The sequence below is a fragment of the Mobula birostris genome, chromosome 12, assembly GCF_030028105.1.
Source record: "Mobula birostris isolate sMobBir1 chromosome 12, sMobBir1.hap1, whole genome shotgun sequence".
In the NCBI taxonomy this organism is placed as follows: Eukaryota; Metazoa; Chordata; class Chondrichthyes; order Myliobatiformes; family Myliobatidae; genus Mobula; species Mobula birostris.
In genome coordinates, this window is record NC_092381.1 from 26,451,271 (window position 1) to 26,477,668 (window position 26,398).

At 39.1% G+C, this 26,398-nt stretch overlaps 1 protein-coding gene across 1 annotated transcript in view; it reads right to left on the reverse strand.

Moving 5' to 3' along the window:
• LOC140205806 (dihydropyrimidine dehydrogenase [NADP(+)]-like) overlaps window positions 1-26,398 on the reverse strand; it is a 927,724-nt gene that overhangs the window by 403,005 nt on the left and 498,321 nt on the right. Inside the window, exon 12 of the mRNA XM_072273510.1 lies at window positions 21,324-21,508. Coding sequence (XP_072129611.1) covers window positions 21,324-21,508 — 185 coding nt within the window. The remainder of the gene's footprint in view (window positions 1-21,323; window positions 21,509-26,398) is intronic.

Consider the following 26,398-nt stretch of genomic DNA (forward strand, 5'->3'; position numbering starts at 1 on the left):
TTGAACCTTGAAATAATATCGAATTGTTTCACTGTATATCCAGACAACCCACATCCCTCTCCACAATCCCCTTCCTGCCCTACCTGCATACTCAATGTTTTAGGAACAGCTTCTTCCCCTTTGCCATCAGATTTTTGAATGGTCCGTGAACCCATGAAAACTACTTTTTTAACTTGCCTTTTGCACTCTTTATTTTGTAACTTATAGTCAGTTTTATGTCTTGTGCTGTACTGCTGCCATAAAACAGCAAATTTCATGGCACGTGTCAGTGATAATAAACACGATTCTGATTCTGCCTGCACATTTTCCAGTTGCCATATTCCAGGCCACTACCTTTACATTATACTTTTCCTTAAACTGCTTTGCCCTGAAGACAACACAGTTTTTGACCCTTGTACTCAATGATCCATAAAGTCAAAACGATAAAATTTAATTGACAGAGAGGTGAGGCCAAAAGATAAACAAGGAGGACAAAAAGAAGATATATAGATAAAGCAACTTTTAAACTTAAGCCACAAGGATAAAAAAATATGGTAACCTGGGAAACATTCTAATTTGACACACCATTTAGGCAAAAGGAAAGGGAAAGGCACAGATAAAAATGTCATGAGAAATGCTCAATATTTCCAGATATTAATTTAGATTTAGAGTCAGAGTCATATGACACAGAAGCTGGTGCATGCTGACCAAGATTCTAGTCTAAGCTACTCATTTCAAATGTATTTGGCCCACACCCCCCAAATCTTTTCTATCCAAGTACCTTTTGAAGGTTATTAATGTACTTGCCTCAACCACTTCCTCCGGCAGTTCATTCCTTATGCTGACCACTCTCCGGGTGTAAAAAGGTACCCCTTAGGTTCCTATGAAATCTCTCCTCTCTTACCTTAAACCTATGCCTGCCAGTCTTTTTTATAGTAAGTTATATTAGGAATATTATCAAACTATTAGTAAGTAATAAAAGCAAATTAATAATGTAATAATCATGAAAATTATCAATTCAAAATGCAAAAAATTGCAGATACAATTAATATGAAATAACAATAGAAAATATAGAATGAGAGACTCAGTAAGTCACGCAGAATCTGTGAACAGAGAGGCAAAAGGTGACATTTAGGTTCAATGACATTCCAACAGAAAAAATTCTGAAAAAAATGGGGAAATTGAAGCATTCATTAGACACACAAGATTGGAAAATTTGTCGAGAAGAGGAGAATATGAATGGAGAGAAGGAGCACCATGATCAGAGGTTGCTTTCCAGTCATTGAAATGTTACCTTCGTCCTCCACACACACTGCCTGACCTGCTGAGTAATTTCAGCATCTGCTCTTTTTATTTGAACTTCTAACCGTACTTCACCATATCTCCACTTGGTTTTCTCTCTTCAATTGACAGCCACATACACACACATCAGCCCTGCTATACCAGTGAGGCTGGGTCAATGAGAGCGATATTGGGATGAATTGGAAATGGTATGAACCAGTGAGTCTATTTCCTTTAATTATTACATTGATGCATCCAATGAGGTGAAACATGATGGCCTCCAGATCAGTAAAAATTGATGTAGAAGAATGGCCTTATTGAAGAAGTAAAGATATTTTTTTGAAAAAAAGACACGAAGTTCTGAATGCAGACTAGGAGAGCTCTGGAGAAATTATGAAGTATGCAATGCAAGAGCTTTTATTCTATCCATTACTGAATCCCAAGGTGATTCACTAGACCAATAACACAACCTCCCTTTTCAAAGCACAGTATGAGGGCCCAGGAGAAAGAGTTGCTAGTGGATTAGAATTCCTGGAGGACAGAAATAGATAAAGGAGTTTTAGGAATCTATAAGTTTTAAGTGAGAACAGAAAGAATATCGAAGTTAATGAAACTTACAACATGGGAGGGAAGTACAAATGGAGATTGAGACTCTCACGTGCAGTTAGCACAAGTAATTAATATCAGATTTATCCTTCAGTGCAATGGTCAATGTATAGCTTGCAACGAAGGCAAAAACTGTGCAAGCAAAGGGTGGAACTGTTAGGGTAGGTGTTTTTCATGCATGTCTTGCTAGCAATGAGCTGAGGGATCTGTCTAATTGTTAAAGTAAGTTTATATTTAGTAAAGGGAAATATGCCAGAAAAGCAATTAGTAGGAATGCACTCTCACATGAAAAGGTGTTCAACAAAATTTCTGAATGTCACTCTAAGTCCCATAAATCAAGGATTGCATTAAGAGGGACTAAATATTTTAAAGAACCTGGTCAGATCCTGACTTGTGGCCAAAAGAATAATTACTGATTATTTCTCAACAGGGATAAAGAAAAGAGAGTTAGAATTAGTATAGATAAAGTGGTGAAAAAGCTACATGAAATGCTTTTCTTCATTGGCCACGACATTGAGTACCTGAGTTGGGACATCATATCGCCCTTGTACAAATTGGGCTGAAGGGCTGGTTCCATGTTGTATTACTCTATGACTATTTCCAGCATCTGCATCACTTTACTGTTTTCTCTGCACAGATAGTAAGCAATGGTGTGGTGAGGGAGAAAGCTACTGACTGTTGTTGGACTGCTCCTAGGGATTGCAGAGGAGTTGGTGCCCCAATCAACTCCTTTAATGTTCTCTTCACTTGCAACTCAGCCATTCATTCTGTTCACTATCCAGAAAACAGTGGCATAGTTTCCCGATACTAGTCCAATCTCCTGCACTCAGATTCACCTACTCAGCACATTGCGCTCTCCAATTTCAAAAAAAATTAAACAACAATGCTGGAAATATGAAATAAAAATAGGGTGAACTGGAACAAATCTGCTCCAATATATGGTAATCAACAAAAACCCTCTCTTTTTTCTTGATCACACACAACACACACACACACACACACACACACACAAACCACCCCCACTATCCCCACCCCACAAAACCTGACAGGCTGGAATACTTGCAATATTTTCTAGTCTTCTTACTCTGTTGTCACTCACCTTGATTCATAACCTCCCAGTCATCCACAGCAGATCTGAAGTCAGATATCCCATGACTCCCAGTTTGTCTCTCTCCTCTTTCACTCTTAATTCTACCTTCTCATTCTGATTACTTTTTAAAATTCAATGCACTTTTACAAATGCATTGGAATGAAAAACTTCCTGTGCTCAACCATAACTACATCAGTATATACTACACGCTCTCTCAGAAGTCTCGGACACAAGCATTCAAATTTCTCAGTGTCCCAAAACATAAGCAACGTAATTATTTCAAAATTTAACTTTATCTGGGGAAACTTTATTCTGGAAATCTTCAACAACTTATTCTCACCCATCCTTTTCCTTGCATTCTTTCTCTTTTTATCTCAGACCAGTACGACTCAGCCTCCCTTCTCAGTTTAAAGTTTACAGAACCCAATAGAGAAAAAAACTAGTTATCAGATTTCTTGCCTTCTCTTTCATTAATAACATAGCCTATCCAGAAAAAGGAAGTGTCGGTACGAACTTCAACTCAGTAAAAAGTTTGGCATTTGTGAATTTTTGGAAGAAAAAACTTCTGAGCAGAAATTATTAGAAGCCAAAGAAGAAATATATCTTGTTAAGCTGACTGACAGAGCTGTTGAATTCTGGGAAATGAGGTTATTTGTGCAAGCTGAGACTGCAATCCAAATTCAGCTCACAGCATTACAGCTCAAGGCAAAAATATCAACTCTCGATCCATCTGCCAAGATACTGGACTCCCACAATTCTATTAAAAGTTTCCTTCTTCCTTCCAACTCAGCAACTGTTAAAAAATTGGACATTTCTCAATGTTATTTAATTTCTTTTCCCAATGGATTGACCTTTGTATCTTTTAAATCCTTTATTAAAGTCTTAATGTGACATTCTTGGCATTTCTAAAGGTTTGTTTGTTGTCTGATTCAGTATATTATTTTCAATTACATGCTTATTACATTCAAGAGAATGCATTGAAACGTGTGCATTCACTTAACTGTGAAACTCCTGTCCTTGCTTCCAGTAAAACTAGTGAGGGAAGAAAAATGTAGAAGTAACATTTTAATACAGAATTGCACATATGTTCATAGCAGTTATATAACCATTTAAACATATAGCAATTACAGCACGTAAAACGGGCCACCTCGGCCCTTCTAGTCCGTACCAAACTGTTACTCTCACTTAGTCCCACCAACCTGCACTCACCCCATAACCCTCCATTCCTTTCCTGTCCATATAGTTGTCCAATTTAACTTTAAACGACAACATCGAACCTGCCTCAACCATTTCTGTTGGAAGCTCATTCCACACAGCTACCACTCTTTGAGTAAAGAAGTTCCCCCTCATGTTACCCCTAAACTTTGTCCTTTAACTCTCAACTCATGTTCTCTTGTTTGAATCTCCCCCTCTCTCAACAGAAAAAGCTTATCCATATCAACACTATCTATCCCCTTCATAATTTTAAATACCTCTATCAAGTCCCCCCCTCAAACTTCTACGTTACAAAGAATAAAGACCCAACTTGTTCAACCTTTCTCTGTAACTTAGGTGATGAAACCCAGGTAACATTCTAGAAAATCTCCTCTGTACTCTCTCTATTTTGTTGACATCTTTCCTATAATTCGGTGACCAAAACTGTACACAATACTCCAAATTTGGGCTCACCAATGCCTTGTACAATTTCAACATTACATCCCAACTCCTATACTCAATGCTCTGATTTATAAAGGCCAGCATACCAAAAGCTTTCTCACCACCCTATCCACATGAGATTCCACCTTCAGGGAACTATGCACCATTATTCCTAGATCCCTCTGGTCTACTGCATTATTCAATGCCCTACCATTTACCATGTATGTCCTGTTTTGATTAGTCCTACCAAAATGTAACACCTCACATTTATCAGCATTAAACTCCATCTGCCATCTTTCAGCCCACTCTTCTAACTAGCCTAAATCTCTCTGCAAGCTTTGAAAACCTACTTCATGATCCACAACTCTACCTATCTTAGTATCATCTGCATACTTACTCATCCAATTTACCAGCCCATCATCCAGATCATTAATGTATATGACAAATAACATTGGGCCCAGTACAGATCCCTGAGGCACACCACTAGTCACTGACCTCCAATCTGACAAACAGTTATCCACCACCACTCTCTAGCGTCTCCCATCCAGCCACTACTGAATCCATTTTACGACTTCAATATTAATACCTAACGATTGAAGCTTCCTAACCAACCTTCCGTGTGGGACATTGTCAAAGGCCTTACTGAAGTCCATATAGACAACTTCCACCGCTTTACTCATCAACTTTCCTAGTAGCCTCTTTAAAAAATTCAATAAGATTTGTCAAACATGTCCTTCCACGCACAAATCCATGTTGACTGTTCCTAATCAGACTCTGTCTATCTAGATAATTATATATACCATCCCTAAAAATACTTTCCATCAATTTACCCACCACTGACATCAAACTCCCAGGCTGATAATTGCTAGGTTTACTCTTAGAACCCTTTCTAAACAATGGAACAACATGAGCAATACGCCAATCCTCTGGTACCATCCCCGTTTCTAATGACATTTGAAATATTTCTGTGAGAGCCCCTGCTATTTCCACACTAACTTCCTTCAAGGTCCTGGGGAATATCCTGTCAGGACCCGGAGACTTATCCACTGTTATATTCCTTAAAAGCTCCAGTACTTCCTCTTCTTTAATCATCATAGTTTCCATAACTTCCCTACCTGTTTCTCTTATTTTACCCAATTCAATATCCCTCTCTTTAGTGAATACCGAAGAAAAGAAATTGTTCAGAATCTCCTCCATCTCTTTTGGCTCCACACATAGCTGTCCACTCTGATTCTCTAAGGGACCAATTTTATCCCTCACTATCCTTTTGCTATTAATATGAGGGTAGAAACCCTTAGGATTTATTTTCACCTTACTTGCCAAAGCAACCCCATATCTTCTTTTAGCTTTTCTAATTTCTTTCTTAAGATTCTTTTGACATTCTTTATATTCCTCGAGCCCCTCATATTCTCCATGCTGCCTATGTTTATTGTAGATATCTCTCTTTTTCCGAACCATGTTTCCAATATCCCTTGAAAATCATGGCTCTCTCAAACTTTTAACCTTTCCTTTCAATCTAGCAGGAACATAAAGATTCTGTACTCTCAGAATTTCACCTTTAAATGACCTCCATTTTATTACGTCCTTCCCATAAAACAAATTATCCTAATCCACTCCTTCTAAATCCTTTCACATCTCCTCAGAGTTAGCCTTTCTCCAATCAAAAATCTCAACCCTGGGTCCAGACCTATCCTTCGCCATAATTATATTGAAACTAATAGCATTGTGATCACTGGACCCGAAGTGCTCCCCAACACAAACCTCTGTCACCTGACCTATCTCATTTCCTAAAAGGAGATTCAACACTGCCCCTTCTCTAGTTGGTACCTCTATGTATTGCTGTAAAAAACTATCCTGCAAACATTTTACAAACTCCAAACTATCCAGCCCTTTTACAGTATGGGCTTCCCAGTCTATATGTGGAAAATTAAAATCTCCCACAATCACAACCTTCTGCTTACTACAAATATCTGCTATCTCCTTACAAATTTGCTCCTCCAATTCTCGCTCCCCATTTGGTGGTCTATAATACACCCCCATAAGAGTTACTGCACCTTTCCCATTCCTCAATTCCACCCAAATAGCTTCCCTAGATGAGCCCTCTAATCTATCCAGCCAGAGCGCCGCTGTAATATTTTCTCTGACAAGCAATGCAACACCTCCCTCTCTTGTCCCTCCGATTCTATCACACCTGAAGCAATTAAATCCAGGAATATTTAGTTGCCAGTCACACTCTTCCTGCAACCATGTTTCACTAATAGCTACCACATCATAGTTCCAGGTATCAATCCATGCCTTAAGCTCCTCCACCTTTCTTATAATGCTCCTAGCATTGAAATAAATGCATTTAAGAGATTTTCCACCTCTTACTGTTTGTTTATCACTAACGGTGCAAACAACTTCACTATTTTCTTTTTCTTCCTTCTCCCCTACATCTGTTCTTACACTCTGGTTCCCCTCCCCCCTTGTATCTAGTTTAAATCCACCGGAGCCTCTCTAGCAAATCTACCTGCAAGAATATTTGTCCCCCTCCAGCTCAGATGTAAACCGTCCCGCCAGAACAGGTCCACCTTCCCTGGAAAACTGCCCAATTATCTATAAATCTGAAGCCCTCCCTCCTGCACCATGTCTTCAGCCACGTATCGATCTATCCTATCTTACTAACTAACGAATGGAATATCTGATACCGGCAGCTATAACGAATGCATAGTCCTGGGCTGCTATGCAACAACACCTCATAAAGAATGGTGACTCTTTGGAATGGACTGTTCAGGCTGATGAGTGAGGCTCATAATGTCATTAAATCCAAAACGGTTTGAAATTAGATTCTGGCAGCAGATTAGATGTGCCATATAACTAGTGAATTCCGAGTAGTGTTTTATGCTCGATCCTGGTAGGTTATTCTAGTCTTGCATGGGCAATTTTCCCGTAAGGGCGTCTTACACAATTAGATAGTATTGAAGATACAGTGGCAGAGATGCATGAAATAATTAATATAATTTCACAATAACTTAACTTGACATGACTATAATATTGTTACAGTCTGTTGCATTAGAGTGTAAAATTATTATTTTTCTAGTAATTTAACTTTTACTATGTTTGCTCGTATCTTTATATTTTTGCAATTGCTCAGTGAAGTGTTCAGTAATTGTAATATAGCTGATCGTGCATTTTCCAGTTGCTTCTTAGTTTACTGCACCAGGTGTCATGCCACTTTAATCTGGCTATTTCATAGGTAATTTGTTATCACGGTGGCATTGTTATCTTTCCAGTCTGAGCTAGTTTTTAGTAAAGATCAGCCATGATTTTGTTGTTCTTTGTCTTTTTTCTTTGTTCGTTTTTTTGCTCTTATAACACCTAATAAATGGCCGTAAACAACAAAATTTTATACCTCATTCTTGACTTCTGAAGCACCTTTGGATTGCTAAATTACTCAAATCCAACAACTTCCACAAGGTGCTACCTCATCTACTGATTATTTCACACATTTTTTGTTTCTATTTATTATTTTTGGGAGCTGCAGTTTTCTTCTCCATTTTTCACTTACATTTCGTATTCAGGTACTCAAACAATCCAAGGGCAAGTTCAGGAAAACAAATTAAATGCTTAATAGTATTTACATAAACAAATGATATTTCTCTTTCCATCCTCACCTAAATAATTATGGGGAATTCAGTTATCAGGAAACAGTTCATTTGAACATAATAAACATTTTTCAATTTACTGAAAAGTGCTTTAAAGACTTTTCATTGATTCCTATCCTCTATCATTTTCCATTACTGAGAAAGCAAAATGATCTGTAATCTCTCGCCGCCACTCTGAACAAGAGATCATTTACTCCAGAAATAAATTCTTAGCTTCCCTTCTAATAGATAAAGATAGTCTTAATTTAATAATTAATGGGCAAATAAACTCAGTTATGCTTAAGATGGCACAGCCTATCTTCCAAGCATGCAAAAAATGTTGAAGAAAGCCTAAACAGGATTTTAAAAATTAGACAAGAAAATCTGCATTTTCATAAAGCAAGGTATAATAACCAAGAATTAACTTTTCTTATTCCTTGTGGAAACTACAGAAAGGGTGCAGAGGAGATTTACAAGGATGTTTCCTGGATTGGGGAGCATGCTTTACAAGAATAGGTCAAGTGAACTTGGCCTTTCTCCTTGGAGCGACAAAGGATGAAAGATGACCTGACAGAGGTGTACAGGATGATGAGAAGCATTGATCGTGTGGATAGTCCGAGGCTTTTTCCAGCACTGAAATGGCTAACGCAAATGGGCACAGTTTTAAGGTGCTTGGAAGTAGGTACAGAGGGGATGTCAGGGGTAAGTAATTTTACGCAGAGAGTGGTGAGTGTGCGGAATGGGCTGCCGGCAATGGTGGTGGAGGTGGATACGATAGAGTCTTTTAAGAGTCTTTCCTGGATATGTACATAGAGCTTAGAAAAATAGAGGGCTATGGGTAACCCTGGGTAATTTCTAAAGTAAGTACATGTTCGGCACAGCATTGTGGGCCGAAGGGCCTGTATTGTGCTGTAGGTTTTCTATGTTTCTAAATAGGGAGCTATGCATCCCATTAAATCTATGACAGTTTACAGAGCAATCCTAATATACCCATTCCTTGTCTTCTATACACAAGAGATTCTGCAGATGCTGGAAGTCCAGAGTAACACACACAAAATGCTGAAGGAACTAAGCAGGTCAGGCAGCATCTATGAAGTTGACATTTCGGGCCATAACTGTTCATTCTGTCCTAATTAAGTGTCTCAGCTCAAAACATCGACTCCTTATTCCTTTCCATACATGCTGTCTAACCTGCTGATTTCCTCCAGCATTTTGTATGTGTTAGTCTGTCATCTAGTCTCTCTGACATACCCGTTAATTCTATACCCACCTACACTAAGGGCAATTTGCTGTAACCAATTAACCTAACAACCAGCACATCTTTTGGATGTAGGATGAAACCAGAACATGCAGGAGGAATCCATATGGTCTCTGGAAGAACATGCAACCCACACTGGTACCAGCAAAGATCGGGACTGCTGGGGCTGTGAGATGGCAGCTCTCTGCTGTGTTACTAAGCCAGCTTTGGCATCACTACCACCAGGATATGTTCACTAGGCTAAAAATTCAAGAGAAAGGAACTAGCATTCATCTGTACAGGGAGAGGGCACTAAGTGATTGTGATAATTCGTGTAAATTTCTCAAGTCTTAAGAGAGCAGGGAGGAGGCTTGGGACAGTAGTACCATCTGGAGCTTCAGACACACTGCGGATTGATGTGCATGATTATGAGAGCAGAACAAATAGTAATAGAATCAAAGACTTTTCCAACAGCCATCAGGTCTGAGAGCACAGAGCAAAAGAGAACAATTGTCATTGTCAGCAATGAAAAAAGAAATCCAGTATAAGATTATTAAAAAAGTAAAAAAAAATAGCCTATTTCAATATGATATACCCTTCAAAAAGGTTCCTAAGGTTGTCAGAGCCAGGGGTGGTAGTGGGGATAAGCTCCCATTACTTATAAGGTGCTCCAAATGGCTTGTGTCTCTAATAGCCTCTGACAACCAAGTCCAACTCTTGGCCTTCACGTGTGGCTTAGCTACTAGGCCTGGTGGAACTATTTCTACTGACAAGAGAAGGGGCAAAGGCGGACCACTGGCACCTCAAAACCAGTTGCTTTGGGCAGGTGGGGCTCATCAGCCTTAGACGGCAGCCCGTGTAGGAGAAGGAAAACTCTGATTTTAAACCTCCACTGCCTTGCGGCCATACCCACCTACGGGAAAGGCTTCAGGAGTAAACCCCGGGGAAGAAATCCGGAGTTGGGGTCCCGAAGGCAGTTTGATGTTGTCACTCTGGCAACCTCTGCAATGACACTGATGTCAAGCTGTATCGGCGCTTGCCCTTCCCTTGGACTGCATCAGTGACGTGGAGAGGGGGAACCCGCTGCGTGGGCAACAGCCAGTTCTTCAAACCTTCCTGCCCAGACTTGCGCCCTGGAGAGGACACAGTCCATCAGAGGCGTCAACTCATGATCCCCGGGATCAACGGCTGACTATTATTACTCAAAAAGAACAGGGCTGCTCTGATCTTGGCCATATTCTCTTGACTGTTCCCATAATTCTTGAATCTCTGGTAGTCCAAAAATGTGTCTACCTCTGTCTTGAATAGAGGCCATGATTCTGCCTCCATAGGGCTCTATGGCAGAGAAATCCAAATAATTTATGGCCTTCTAAGAAGAACTTCTTCCTCATATCCAAGTAGGTCTTTCATTCCAGACTGCTTCTATGAGGGAAACCACTTCTCAGCCAAGAACATTCAGAATCTTAAACATTTCAATAGGAATAATGGGTGGAGCTGGCAAACCTAAGGCTATGATAGTCTGAGCAAAGGATAATAAAGAACCCTATTATTACCTCCAAAGAAGGAAATAAATCTTATCTGCAGTTTCTACAAAAGTTGTTTCAGTTATCTGACATAAATCTTCAGAAACCGTAGGTATTTAGGTTGCTTCTCAAGCATCCCCTTTTTTCGCTTTTCAATTCTCATGGATTTTGTATCCCATGAGTCCAAAGTCACTTGCTCCCTATCTTTTTTCCAGAATTAACAAGGCAGTCATTAAACCTGCTATTAAATTTATGATTGAATTCAATGTACTCCTATTTCCCTCTGTAACTTTCTAGCTTCTAGCAAACTGTCTCGCAAAAGTCTAAAGATTACACACTTGAAGTCCTCAATTGATCCCAAACCTGTTGTTTTGAATAGAACAACTTCCAGATTTTTGTTTCACTATAATAAAATTGCATATGGTAAAATATGGCTCTAAAAGGCAATATGCTTCTATATCTCCTCTGATAAGATGAGAATAATGTGGGTAGGCCAGCACTTGAGAATTAGGTATTTCATAGCATAGGAAAAAAAGAAATTATTTAAACTTACTTATATTTATATATATGGCCTCCAAAGCAAACACTTGGCTTGAACAAGCTTTTGAGATCTAATCGAGCCTCCCTCCATATTTCCTTTTTCAAATTTGCCAGCATTGCTCAGTGTTCCCCTCTCCCTCCTATACTAACCCAGCCTCTAAAATACATCCATGCCATTTGTTTCACTCATTCCCTGTGGGACTGAGAGGCACATCCCCACTATTATAAAGAGGTAACAAAGAATCTCCTGAATTCTCCATTCGATTTATTGATAACTATCTTGTACTACTGGCCTTTCGAAATGCTCTTTATCAACACATACACTTTATGAACACATTACATAACTTGGAAAACCTCTATTAGGTCACCCCACTGCCTCAGTTGTGGCAGCATGTTTGTGTCCTTGAGCAAGGCACTTAACCACACATTGCTCTAGTGTCTGTGCAAGGAGTGGCGCCCCACACAGACTTCCAATCTGCACCTTGTAAGGTCTCTCATGGTCTGAGTCAACGTTCCCTCCCCCCACTGCATTATATTCTCAAGAGAAATGAGATCCATATACCCTTTTTTGACATCTATACCCTTATAATTCTGCCTTAATCCTTGTAGATGTTGTTCGGCACTTGTTTCAGTCCTTCCATATTCCTTACATACAAACCTCAGTATTTGACTCGTATGGTGCAGAAAATGCTTTTAAGATTCTGTATATAAATAATTGTTTTTCCAGAGAGCTGTTTATTCAAGTTAACTCCGCTCCTTTAACACAGTAAAGGGCTGTTTAATTTTAGAGAACAAGCACTGTGCAATTGTCTATTTTTAAGCACTGCCATATTTAAAACATACAATTGATACCATCTCCTTCCCTGCTGGCAAAAAGTGACAATCTAGAGTATTTTCCAAGCATGGGCACACACAACAGATTGTTCCTCCTTTGATTCAAATAAACCTGCAGGATGAAACTCTACAAAATGTTGGATCCTTCTCCCAGGCCTAGGCACTGCACCCTGCTACCTTTCTTGGCTGATTGTTTCTGAGACACCAGCTGGAGATCATTTTGATTGATGAGACACGCTGTGAGGTTATCTGCAAAACATGGCTCCACCGGTTACAACGCTCTCCAATGCCCAACCCTACAGAGCTGGCTGTGTGTCAGTCCATGGCATCACAAATGAGTGGAGAGCCTTCATTCAGTAACAACATGAGCACTTGTAGTTGGACAGCAAGCTCAAATCAGAACTTGGCCAGATTTGTATCTTTGTACCCTTAGGCTAATGGAACACACTGTAGTGCCAGTTTCGTTGAGGTCAGGCATCAGTTCATACAGTTAGGTCAATATTTTCCACCTAAAAAAATGCTTGTGAATTTATATTGTGATCACAACAAACTGAAATGCATCTTAAAAACAAAAGTGATAATTTCCTTCTTTCACTGTTTCCAAAGCTCTTGTGGCTATCTGCCAATTTCCATTAAGGAGGCTGGCAGGTGCCTTTCTTGTTAAGATTCTGGTATTATGTTTAAAATGAGGGAAATCCTTGTAGTTAGTGACTAAATTCCACTGGCTGCCTTTCTTTACAGCACAACTAAAACAAGTGAATTATGGGCATTAATCCAATCATTTTAGACTAGATCCAAACTTTGATTGAATACACACCGTAACAACGAATGGCTTAAAGTACTTAAGACCATAAGATAGAGGAAGAGAATTAGGTAATTTGGCCCATCAAATTTGTGCTATAGTTCATTATGGCTGATCCATTTTTCCTCTCAGCCTCAATCTCCTGCCTTCTCCTCGTATCCCTTCATTCCTGACCAATCAAGAAACTAAACCTTTTTAGTTTGTCCCAATATATTAACCAATGCTTTTTTTTCAACAAGATGTCTTAAAGTTCATATACTGCACTTGTAATCATCTATCATTGGTACTAAGTTGAAAATATTGTTTCTAGTATATTGCAGAGCGAACACTGAAGGGGGCCACGTTTTGGATGTGACCCTACATGATGGGCAGAGCAGCGTGATATTGTAGCAGTTAGCGCAGTTCTTTACGGTGCCAGCTGTAAGATCGAGGTTTGATTCCTGATTCCATCATCTGTTGTCACCCCCTCAACTGTCTTGCATCTGAATTTGAATTCCACCAAAGTCACCCCAAGTCCAGTTTCCATAACCCCTTAAAACAAAGGAGAGAGGAGAAGATGGCGGTGTGACGCAGCGCACGCGGCCTCTCCGGTAAAATAATATCGTATTTGTTAAATAGGGGCCATGCACAATCCTGATTTGATGGAAATGGACGTGAGAAGCACAGAGGAACATCTGGAGAAACTTCTGAAATGCCCGGTTCGCTGTCGTTGCTACTGTGCGATCAAGAATCTCCGGAGGAAAGGCCCCAAATCTTTGGCTTTTCCTATTGTCTGTTGCCAGGGCCGGGGTCAAAGCACTCGGCAGAGGTGGTGCTCGGCGCTCGGTGTCAGAGGCTCGAAGTCTTCGGACGAACTGAGAGTCGGACTGTGGTCGGGTGCTTGCAGGGTGCTGCATCGGCAAGTTTGCGGCGCTGGAAGCTCATGGCAGGAAGAGTTTTCTTCCTCCTACCGTCTGCATGAGATGTTGGGACTTTCGAGAAACTTTGAGACTTTTTTTTTACCATGCCCATGGTCTGTTCTTCTATCAAATTACAGTATTGCTTGCACTGTTGTAACAATATGTTATAATTATGTGGTTTTTGCCAGTTTTTCAGTCTTGGTCTGTCTTGTGTTTCTGTGATATCACACTGGAGGAACATTGTATCATTTCTTAATGCATGCATTACTAAATGACAATAAAAGAGGACTGCGTGTCCTCATAATCTAATCTAATCTAATCTAATCTACTGTGACAAGAGTCCTTGACGAGGATGGTTTGGACCTAAGTGCTGGAGTATCTGAAGCAAGGATTGAGACACGGCATCAAACTGGACTGAGAACTGAGCGTAAAACAAACACAAAGAAAAAAATCACCAGTAGGCTTACGATTGAGCACCAAACCTCAGTTCAAGTGTTCCTTAAGTACTCAATTCTTGGCACCCAAAACATGATTACCAATTAGTGGGACTATCCTGAACTCTTAAAGGGGCTGCACCAGATATCCATACTCAGGGGAGTTAGAACATCTAAATCCTGGAAGCAGACACGGTCGGTAATGTCTTGTAACATCATCAATACTGCTCTGTCACAACTTGTCCTTTGTTTTTCTCCCATTCCAAGACACTGAAGTGACAGCACAAGGTTCTTATAGCTCGCTATCTGAATAGGAAGATGCAGTACAGTATTCTGATATATTTTAAGTATTTGCTTGAGCAGTGACTGAAATCTGGAAATTGTTTTCCACGTTTACCTCCGGGGCAGCTTCAATGAAGTTCAAATTAGAAGAGGCTTGCAGCTTTAGATAGTGGTAATGTTCTGATTTGGCATTTTACACTTAAACAACGTAAAATATTGTAGTACACATAATACACGATTACTTATGAAGGTAAGGATATAATCTGTAGATGAGTCACACATAAATAACAAAATAAAGTGCATTAATATTAAATATTATAAGGTATGGAACAGATTATCCAGTAACACTTCGAATACGATGTGGTCTGGAGTTCAGAAGCCTAATGGCCTGGTGGATGAAACTGTTCTCACCCTGACCATTCTTGTTTTTATGCACTGTAGTCTCCTGCTTAATGGTAGAAAGTCAAAGAGGATGCTGGATCAATGGGTGGGATCCTTAACAATACTAAGGGCCCTGCGTATGCAGTGTTCCTGATAAACATCTCCAATGGATGGTAGGGAGACCCCCATGATCCTCTCAGCTGTAGGAACTTCAGGTCTGATACTTGACTAATCCAATACCAGGTGGAGTGTCAGGACACTCTCAATGAAGCTCCTGTAAAACACAGTTAAGATGGGGGATGGGAGTCCTGCTTGCCTCAATCTTCTTAGGAAATAAAGGTGCTGATATGCCTTCTTGTTCAGAGAGGTGGTATTAAGGGACCAGATGAGGTCATGTATGATATGAACTTCCAGGAACTTGTTGCACTTAACTCTCTCTACGGAGATGCCATGTATTCGCAGAGGAGGATGGTTTGTCGGCACCTTCAAAGCTTACAATTATCTCTTTTGTCTTCTCCCCATTCAGGGTAAGGTTGTTCTTCTCACACCAATCCACCAGTCACTCCACTCCCTCTCTATACTCCATCTTGTCATTGTTCTTGATAAGACCAACCACAAACTTGTGTCATCCGCAAACTTGACGACACGGTTTGAGTTGGATCCTGCAACACGGTCATGCATCAGCAGTGCGAACAGTAGCGGACTGAGCACACAGCCTTGGGGAGCAGCAGTACTTAGCATAATTAAACGTAAGACATTGCTGCCTACATGGACTGACTGTGGCCTTACTGTTAAGAAATCCATTATCCAGTTGCAAAGGGAGGTGTTGAAACCCAGCAAGGACCGTTTCCCCACCAGTTTCTGGGGTACGATGGTGCTGAACGCCAAAGTGACATCTATAAACAGCAGCCTGGCATATGAGACACCATTTTCCACGTGGGACAGGACAGAGTGGAGGGTAGAGGCTATTGCATCATCAGTGGATCGATTTGAGCGATAAGCGAACTAGAAAGGGTCCAGTGTAGTTGGGAGAAAGGCTTTAATGTGTTCCATGACCAGCTGCTCAAAGCATCTCTTGGAGATTCAAAAGCTTATCAAGAGCTTGGCAACAACTGAGGGTTAAATTTTGTCACCTACAGAACTGAAGGTCTTTTTACCTTCATTTTTAGATCTGAACAATGCTCTGCATTCTTAGTCACCCTTAATAATATTTGATAGTATTCCACCTTCTCCATCCTCTACAATTCCTCTGGTGAAAGTACTCTGACAGTACAGTGCTGTTGAAGAGGGAATTCCATGATTTACACTCAGTGACAGGAAAGGACCAACCATATATTTTCATGCCAGCTGGTGGTGTAGTGGCATCGATACCGGACTTTGAGGCGAGTGGTCTCGAGTTCGACTCTGGTCGGCTCCCTGCACACTTCCCATCCATGCTGGGTTGAGCGTTGAGATAGCAACTTGGCTTCAGAGAAAAAAATCAGATAAAAACACTAAAAAAAAAGGCAAGGTTGCTGCCTGATGCTCTATCAGGCGCAGAAAGGAACAACAACAACATATATTTCCATGTTAACTTCAGATATTAGGCTTGCAGTTACACATCTCTATATCTTTTTTTTTATCCTAAAGGCCCCTTAAAAAATCTATGCAGGGGCCAAGGTTTCACTAACAGGACAGTCCTCTGTATTCTGGGCAGAAAAGTGCATCACTGGGGCACTGCCCACATCACCTCCTGGCCTTTCCTTCCCCTCCTTCTCACCTTTCTCCTTTGGCCTAGAGCTGTGCAAAGTGCAAGATATCAGAACCATCTAGGGGCTTGTCCCAGATCAGTATGGGCACCCAAAGTGTACTTCCTTCATGCTGGTGACTTGCTTAAAGCAACATCCAGAGCTTAAGCAGCATTAATCATACAGTCATGTGCCTCCCTTCTGACTATTTCACAGAAGTGTCATCAAAATCAAGATCAGGATTCAAGTTAATTATTATGTTTACATCAAAGCAAACAGTGAAATGCATCATTTACATTAACAACCAACGCACCTGAGGGTTCTCTGGTGACAGCCTGGAAGTGTCACCACACATCTGGTGCCAACATGGCCTGCCCACAATGCTTGTCTGATCAACAATCTACTTTAAGAATCAAGATGGGATGACTGCTACCTGTTTTTTTGCTCCCCTGTGTGAGGAATTAATTGCAGTTACACGCCAGTTGAAGGAATGGAAGGAATATTTTGGGTGATTTATCCATACCCTCTGACTGGCATTACAGCAGGCAAAGTTCACATAATTGCCAGCATTAGCAAAGAAACTGTCACTGGTTTGTTGCATTTATATGCTGCTCACTGTGGGAGCCTGCAAATGCCTTCAGTAAAACCCTGGAAGGATCTGGAGGCAGAACACCGGTCGCAGTGGCAATGACTTTGACAGTTGCTGCTAAAGTGCAGAAACCAGTGCAGGATGCAATCTTATTTCCCTAAGGACCTCCAAAGTATTCTTTCTTACTTGCACATCAGTTCCCAATTTAATTCTTTTTGCCACTTACCCATACAAAGGGTAACACACTGTTGTTAATTAACCTACCAGGACATCTTTGGGTGTGATGGACATTCACTATCCAGGATCGAGGGGCATTTTTGCTAAGCTCAGCTTTCTAACGTAGCAGCTGGCACTTCTACATAAGAATGTAAGAACATAAGAAATAGGAGCAGTAGTCAACCATCGGACCCGTTGAGCCTGCTCCCCCGTTCAATAAGATTATGGCTGATCTGGCCATAGACTCATCTCCACCTTCCTGCCTTTTCTCCATAACCCTTGATTCCCCTAAAGATTCCTCTAGAGATAAAAGAGTTGCTTTTGAGTAAGCTAAATTTTCAACCAATATTCTTTGTTCAACTTCTTGTTGTAAACAGGAGCCAGTTTTCAATTCTTCATGTAAATCAGTCTTCAGTTCTTAGTGTAAATGGAAAGCAATTATCAGTCTGAAGTTAAAAGGACTATTTCCCAAACAAACACCACTGACTACAGAGCACAGCTTACTGGCCCACAGAATGTAGTTGACTGCTCAAGAGATGCAGTGTAAGACAATGGGTTATGTTAATTGGCCTCCATCAGACCAGACAACACTGACTAAGTTATTTAGTACAAGGAGATTTGCAGACCAGACTATACTATCACTTAGCACATCAAATAGTTGATACATCAATAGCTGGGAGATTTGTGTACTCAGAGAGTTGACCTTTACAGCATTAATACTGGGCATGTGGGGTCTCTTTCTCCAGAAGCTTTTAGACCAAATGTGTGAAAAAGTATCACATATATGTGAAGTCACCAAGTAGCAATAAACAGTATAAATGTAAGAGAGAGTTCAGGCTTCCGAGGAATGGTCAAGGGACAATAAGAAAAAATGATAGAAAGATAGAATCCATCCCTCTGCCTTCAATTGAAACGACTGATTCATCTGCAACTCATAGGTATGTCTTTTTAGCTTATTGGAATTGTACCTGTTTTTTAGAAATGTTTTGGAATATGAGATAGACATTTTCTGTGAGTTTTAAATATGTTTTTAGAATTTTATTTAAATTTATATGTGTATCACTAAAAATAAATGAACTGTGTTTGACTACTTTGCGAGTAGGAATGATCTCCTTGATATGAAGAGGGGCAATCCACCACTCAGTAGTGAGCACTGGCAGCTAAACTCACTGTGGAGGATAAACAGGCAAGTGATCTAGCCTTTGAAGAGTAGGTGGCTACAGTATAACCTCTTTTTAATGAATGTACCCATAGCTATCTATATTGGATAGAATGTGAGATCTTTGTTTGAGTTCAGAACTTCGTGGGCAGCAAACCCAATCCCATCACATAGGACAGTCAAGAAAACTGAAACACTTAATGGTTATGATATGAGAAGCTGCACAAGCAAACTCACATGGACATCCTCTCACACACAGAAGTACACGTAAATGCTCATTATTTACTGGAAAATTTCCCAATCATGCCTTCAGCCTCCTCAAGCAATACTGTCATTCCCAAGGAATAACAAAAAAACCATAACCCATGAACCAAATCATCAAAATCCCCTGATACAGCATGTTGAAAATTTCATAGAAACACAAGTAAATAAGGACAATAAGACCCTCCAGACTGCCTGACTGTTCAATATGATCATGACTGATCTGGTCTAAGCCTCATATCTTCTTCCTTGCAAGTATCCCTTAGCCATCAATTCTCTGATCATTCAAAGAAATTCCTCTTTAAATACCTTCAGTATTTAAAGGTTCCAACTTGCCTCTTACAAGGAGACTGCGTCATAAAACACTAAGCCCAATGTGCCAGCTTAAATTCAAAAGGTTCTTGACTGGAGATGAGTTCCCAGTGCACTTTTCTCAGTCAAAGTTCAAAGTAAAATTTGCTATCAAAGTGCATATACTATGTTACCATATACTACCTTGAGATTCAGGCACTTACAGATATCAATAGGGATACAATAGAATTTTATGAAAAACTACACATGATTGAACAAAGAATGACAAACAGAACTGGGCAAACTGTGCAAGTAACATTAATACTGAGACCGTAAGTTCCAAAGAGTCCTTGAAGTTAAGCGTGAGTGTCACAGAATCAAGTCATAGTAGTGGTGACTGAAGTTATCTCATGCCTGTTCAGAAGCCTGGGTGTCTAAACTGTTCCTGAACCTGAATTCAGTGCTACTGCATCTCTTGGCTAATGGTACAAAAAGAAGAGGGTATGACCTGGATGGCAGAGGTCTTCGATGATGGATGCTGCTTTCTCTTGACATCACTCAATGTGCTCAGTGGTGAGGAGCTATTTGCTTGTGATGCATGGGATGTAGCCACCTCTTTCTGTAACTTAGTCACACTCAAATCTTTGCACTGACTCACATTAAAATTCCCCATTAGTTTTGGAGATATATCAGTTCCAAAGATTATATACAACAAATCATCAGAATAGCTTGTAATTGAGGTACACCTATCACATGCTCATAATCAGCCTAGCATCCATTCATTTCATTCTCCACATCAGAAGATATTGACTTACTGAGATTCAAGATTTAAGACTGTTTATTGCAGTATCATTCTTCAGTTCACAAGTGTAAAGGAAAGCAAAATGATCATTACTCTGGATCTGATGCAGCACAAAAAATTCTTTTGGAAAGTTTTTCAGGCAAAATGTAAGGCGAAAATAATTTTGAAGTGGTCAATTAAGTGGAAAACATGAAAAATGGAAAAAAAAACCTCTGACTAGTGTAGCAGAAGCAAGAAAAAAAAAACATTGAAAAAGGAAGACATTTACAAATGCATAAGAAATGGAGAAAACCTATAGAGATAGAGCCTGCTGACTATGCCTCTGCTGGTATTACTGTGAGAATGTTTTCTAATTCAGGATAAGCATGTACAAATAATAATCTTCCGGTAACATGGAGGCACAATGATCACAGCAGTTTCTACGGGGCCAACCAAAGGTGTTATTCTCTTTTTAAATGTATTTTTGTACGATCACAAGGCCCTAGTGGATGTTAAGAATTCGAAGTACTGCAGGTTTGTCCCATCAGCAAGTTGCTCGTGGGCAGAGAGACTGAAGAAGATCATGTTGCTACCTGCTCAGAAAGGCATCACAGGAGTTGACGCAGAAAGGTGGTGTGCAGTCTAACGGCGAGTAATCACCTTAGTCACCTTTCTTGTTCTTAAAAGACCCTGTTGGACATTGTTAATGTAGAATGGTGCAAGTCCCATTCACTGATTTATTTGCGGACGGCAGGGCAGACAGCAGGGGAGCACCTTGGCCTTGAGGTAAGGCTGTTTTGTTTGGCAGTATTTATGAGTGTTCATGTATGGTTGAATGACAATTATACTTGAACAAAAGATCAATGAGTGTGTACAGAATCAGTTTAGCAAATAACACCTTATTCTATCACCAGCATGGGCTCATTCACTTGACCATTTCAATTTTGGCCTACAAGGCTGTTTTATGTTTTAAATAGTTGAAATGTCCCAAAAACAAATATACTTTAGCACATTTAATAAAAAAAAACTGTGCATGAGAGAGTGGCAACCAGTCCCAAGTAAAGGATAATGTGCTACATTGACAGAATCCATGCAATTAATAATAAATTCAACAATAAATGAAGCCTAGTGTGTCCAGTCAAATCTTACTCACCTGTAAATATTTGTGAATGTGCCATGATGCCTGCTTTCCATCATTCACAGACTCTACAGTGGTGTTAGCCAAACCTGTGACATCTCCACCTGCAAAGACCCAGGGCTCACTTGTTTGCATGGTCTCTGCATCAACATCTAAGTAGCCCCATCTGTTAAACTTGATATTCGCCATGGCTGCTTTCACTGTAATAATGGAAATTAGAAAGAAGCTTAGTGATCTTGAAATTCATGCTCAACACAGATCAAAACCAGAATTACGTGTCTTTTTAGTATAAAGGCTTAACCTGATGTGTGAAATTATTAGCAAGGCTTACGACAAGTATTCAACTTTGTAAAAATATAGTCAAGAAAAAAAATCCATTCCGCAGCAGATTGCCAAATGAATATAAAATAACTTCCTCAAGCTGGCAGAACCACAATTCAATTTAATAAAAAATGCGTTGCTTGAGTGGAACATCACCAATAAGCTATTTCAAAAAAATATCTGATAACATTAGAATTCAAATTGTAGCCTTTGAATATTATCACCCAAATTTTACTTAAGGGTATAATTTTGCATTTCTGATGAAGGACAAACATTCGTCTCTCTCTAGACTGGACATTAATCTCTATTGTCTTCCACTCAATCACAGGTCACCCTATTCCACTTTGCTTGCACCATGAATCTTACTTAATTTTTTCCACTGCCTGTTTTTAATCCAATATTCCTTGGGCAGGGCAATCATAAAACCTGATATAAAATGGCATGCAGAACAATGTTTTTAAATCTGTTCCAGGGAATGGGTAGCACCAAAAGGCAGCATTTATTTCATTTTCCCTCTTGTTCAAATGTCATATGAAAGGCACAAGGCAATATCACATTGTATTTGTGCAACTCCTTAAACCTAGAATGAAAATTGGCTCATTGATGTAGAGTTGCATAAATGGGTCTTTTACCAGGTTGGACGGATCTAACTAGTGGAGTGCCCGAGAGATTAGTTCTTGCCCCTCAATTATTTACAAATTCATATGATGACTTGGAGAGAAGGGCAGATGTAAAGTATTCAGTCTTGTCAAAGACATGAAAATAGTTGAGAGGGCATGATACCAAGGGGAATATTGAGACTATTCCACTAGATGTAGAAAGATTGAGACAATGGGCAAAAAAAACTTGTCAAAAGTTATTTAATGCAGGAGAGTGTGAAGTTATACACTTCACTGGGAGGAATCTAAAGAGAGACTATTATCTAAATGGAAAAAGATTGCAATTGAATGAAGTACAGAAAGACCTAGGTGTACTTGTGCACAAATTACAACATATTACTAGTGGTTAGGATGGCAAATGGCATATTGGCCTTTATTGAAAGAGAGTTGCATTTGAGAAAGAGGAAATATTGTTAAAAATTTGCAGAGTAGTGGTGAGGCCTTACTTTCTGTGCTGTGCACAGTTTTAGTCCCTTTATTTAAAAAAGGATAGACAGGCATTGGTGAAATTCCAAACAACGCTCAGTAATCTCATTTCTGGGATGAGAGGGATGTCTTCTCACAAACAGATAAAAAAAATTATGCAGTATCTACATTCTTTGGAGTTCATAAATAAAAAGGTATGATCAAGATCCTTAGGGAACAATACTTGGTAGCTGTTGAGATGTTTCATTTAGTAGGAAAACCTCGTAAGAGTGGATACAGTTACAACATTTGGGAGCTTAAAATTGATTTCTATAGAAACTTCTTAAAGGAGGAGGAAATAAATTATTGAAAGATTAAAAAATTGAAGAAATTACACAGAAGAAGAGCTGATGCGTGGCGCAGATCGGCCTTAATCATACTGTATAGTGGGACAGGCTCGATGGATCAAGTAGTCTATTCCTTTTGTTCTTTTACATTGCTATTTTCTCAAGCAAACCACTTTTAAAACAAATCATTATTTTCTCATCAAATCTAATGGTAGTATATGGTAACATATATGTACTTTGACAATAAATTACTTTGAACTCTTATGCCTCTGGTCATTTCATGTCATTCAGGGTTTAATTGTAGACTTGTGGACTATAGGTAAGTCAACAAGGAAATGACCATGTAACTAGGTATGTAGAGGCATCAAGAGACTCGCTAAGGTAGCGGGTAGGTGAAACTTTTTCTGTTTTGGTTCTCGCTGTTCTAACATTGTCTATACCAGGGGTAGGCAACCTTAAGCACAAATGATTTTCTAGCATGCGTTATTCATTAATTTGAGGCAAAACATAACTAGATGTATTTAAATGGATAATTCCCATATTTCAAGTTTTTTATGGCATTTATCTGGCCCATATTCCGCTCATTAATATGTGATCAGGCCCACAGAGGCAAAAAGGTTGCCGACCCCTGGTCTATACGTTTGTATAATATTTATGCACATTTTTATTTAAGTTAAATCAATGCGAGAAAAAATAGGAGATATTGGTACTCAGCCAGTCAGATTTTATTGTGCTGAGAGGAATGTAAAGTTAAAACTTCAGATCTATCAGAACTTAAACATCTGGATTAGACAAAGCATCATCGACTTAGAACATTAACCACATATTACATAGAAAGTGTCTGGTGGACTGTTTCCAACATTTTTTTTATTTCAGATTTCTAATGTCTTTGGAGTTTTGTGAAATGATATTATTGTCTAAATAAATGATATTTTACTAAAAATACATCAAGGAGCTAGTGGAGTACAATACATAAGGGTAATTCTAGTTCCATTATCCAAATACATTTGTGGGGATTGTTAGCGCGGGACTTTGATCTTAGCTTTCTAGTCAAGGATCAATACCAATATGTATGAACTGCAGAAGTTCACTGGCAATAGTTACAGATGATTAACACTACAATAGTTAGTTTACATAAGATATGGTTCACTGCACTATTTCCAACAATAGGGCCTGGGAGAATAAAAAGCAGATTGTGTGTCCAAAGCATCATCACAATAAAATATGAGAAAGTAAAAGCATATTTGACAAGAAAATGGCAAATGTAATGAGATGACAGCAACTGAATGCAGTGAAAATGGAAGAATTCAAGGCTAAAGTGTAGTTTAGTACTAGGCTTAGTTTTAAATCAACTGCAAATCTAAACCGAATCAAAAAATTGCTGGAATTGCTCAATGGATCAAGCAGAATCTATAGAGAGTGAGAAAGAGATGGTTTTAATGTTTAAAGTCAATGATCTTTTGCTAAACTCCTGCTGAGTATTTTCAGGATTTTTTGTTTATATTGCACATTTCCAGCACCTGTGTTGCTTTGCTTTTTATCTTTGATCTAACTTTGCGTCATTTAACCCAAGGTACCTCATAAATAACTGGCAATGGATTCTGTTCTTAATTTAAAATTACAATTGCATGTGGTTAGAAAAAAAACATTGTTAATCAATAAATTCATAACTGCATTATGTGGAATCAAACTTTTTCATTAGGATGCCAAGTAAAAATCATATTAGTCCACAATTTCTATGTCTCTTGTTTCAATTTTACAACAATAGATGATGAAACAATGCATCTTTATAGGGCAATCCAGACCTGCAGTTGAAATGGAGTAATTCATAAGAACATAAACAGCTGCCAAATTTAACTACCACTGTCTCATTCCTTTATTGTGTCTGTTGCTATCATGACACAGTTCTCTTTTTAAAGAGCACATTCTCTAAACGGATTCAGGATATTAAAAGTGTGAAATTATAAAACATTATGAATCATAGTGTCAATCAATCAATTTGCTGTAATTTAACTGAAGCCCCTTAATATCAGACACATAGTCAAGATAACCTTTTAAATTGTTTAAAAATCTTAAAATGGCACCCCAACCTGAATATTTTACGAACATTTATGGTTTTGTCATATTAATGGATGTTGACTGAATATAAATCATTAAAATATTAATTGACAACTTTATTTTGAATTCTGTATTTGCAGAGAATGACTGGCATTTTTAGAAGTAATAGCAAGGACTAATGGGATTTTGATCCCATATAAACAATTAAACAGCATTAAATATGAATAAATTAAGATCAAGTTCAAGTTTGTCATTCAGCTGTATTGATTGATCCATTGATTAAGATACAGCATGGAACAGGCCCTTCCTGTTCACACTGCCACGCTGTCCAGCCATACCCCCATTTAATCCCAGCCTCATCACAGGACTATTTACAATGACCAATTAACCCACCAACCGGTACATCTTTGGACTCTGAGAGGAAATCAGAGCACCCGGAGGAAAACCACCTGGTCACAGGGATAACATATGAATTCCTTTTATACGTACTGTAACTGTACTATTGTGCTAACCACTATGCTACCATGCCATATGCATGTGTATCATCAAACAAAACAACGTACCAGACCAAGGTACACAATATAATGCATATAGCTCACACACAACATATAAATATTACCACAAATAAATTAACAAATAATAAAATACATTCCAAGTATTTACCATACTGGTATCATACAGGTTAAGAAACCTAATTTTCCAAATGCTCAAGTACAATCAAATAATTCAATAAATAAAGGCATAAATCTATTGTAAAAAGGTTACAGTAAAAGTACCGAAGCCTTTGGCTAGATAACAACTGCTGTGCTGTGTTTGTTTTTAAGTTCTCCATTACAGTAAGAACATGAGGTCTCGAGAGACCTTACAGTATAGATTCATTAAAATATCAGAAAATGGTTCTAGGAGACATTTCAGATAGTGTATGTTTCCACGGGAACAGAGGAGGCTAAGTGGAGACTTAATGGTGATTTTTCAAATGATGAAGGTTTCCGATGGACTGAAAGAGAAAGACTATTTCCTTTGGTGCTCATCTATTACAAGCTGTCATTAAGAGGCATACAATACAGTTCAGAAGAATTTTCTTAAAAGGGCTTTTAAAGCATGAAGTGCTTCATTGTAAGAGATAGAAAGCATTGAATCATTTAAGGAGGATATGGTTAAAAAAATACCAAGTAAGAGAAAGATAAAGAAAACTGCATGATGAGAAATGTTTAGATTGCTCCAGCAAAGAATGGGCAAAACCTTAGATGGACAAATGACTTCCCCCTATTGTGTTATGTCAAATGGGTGCATAGCATAG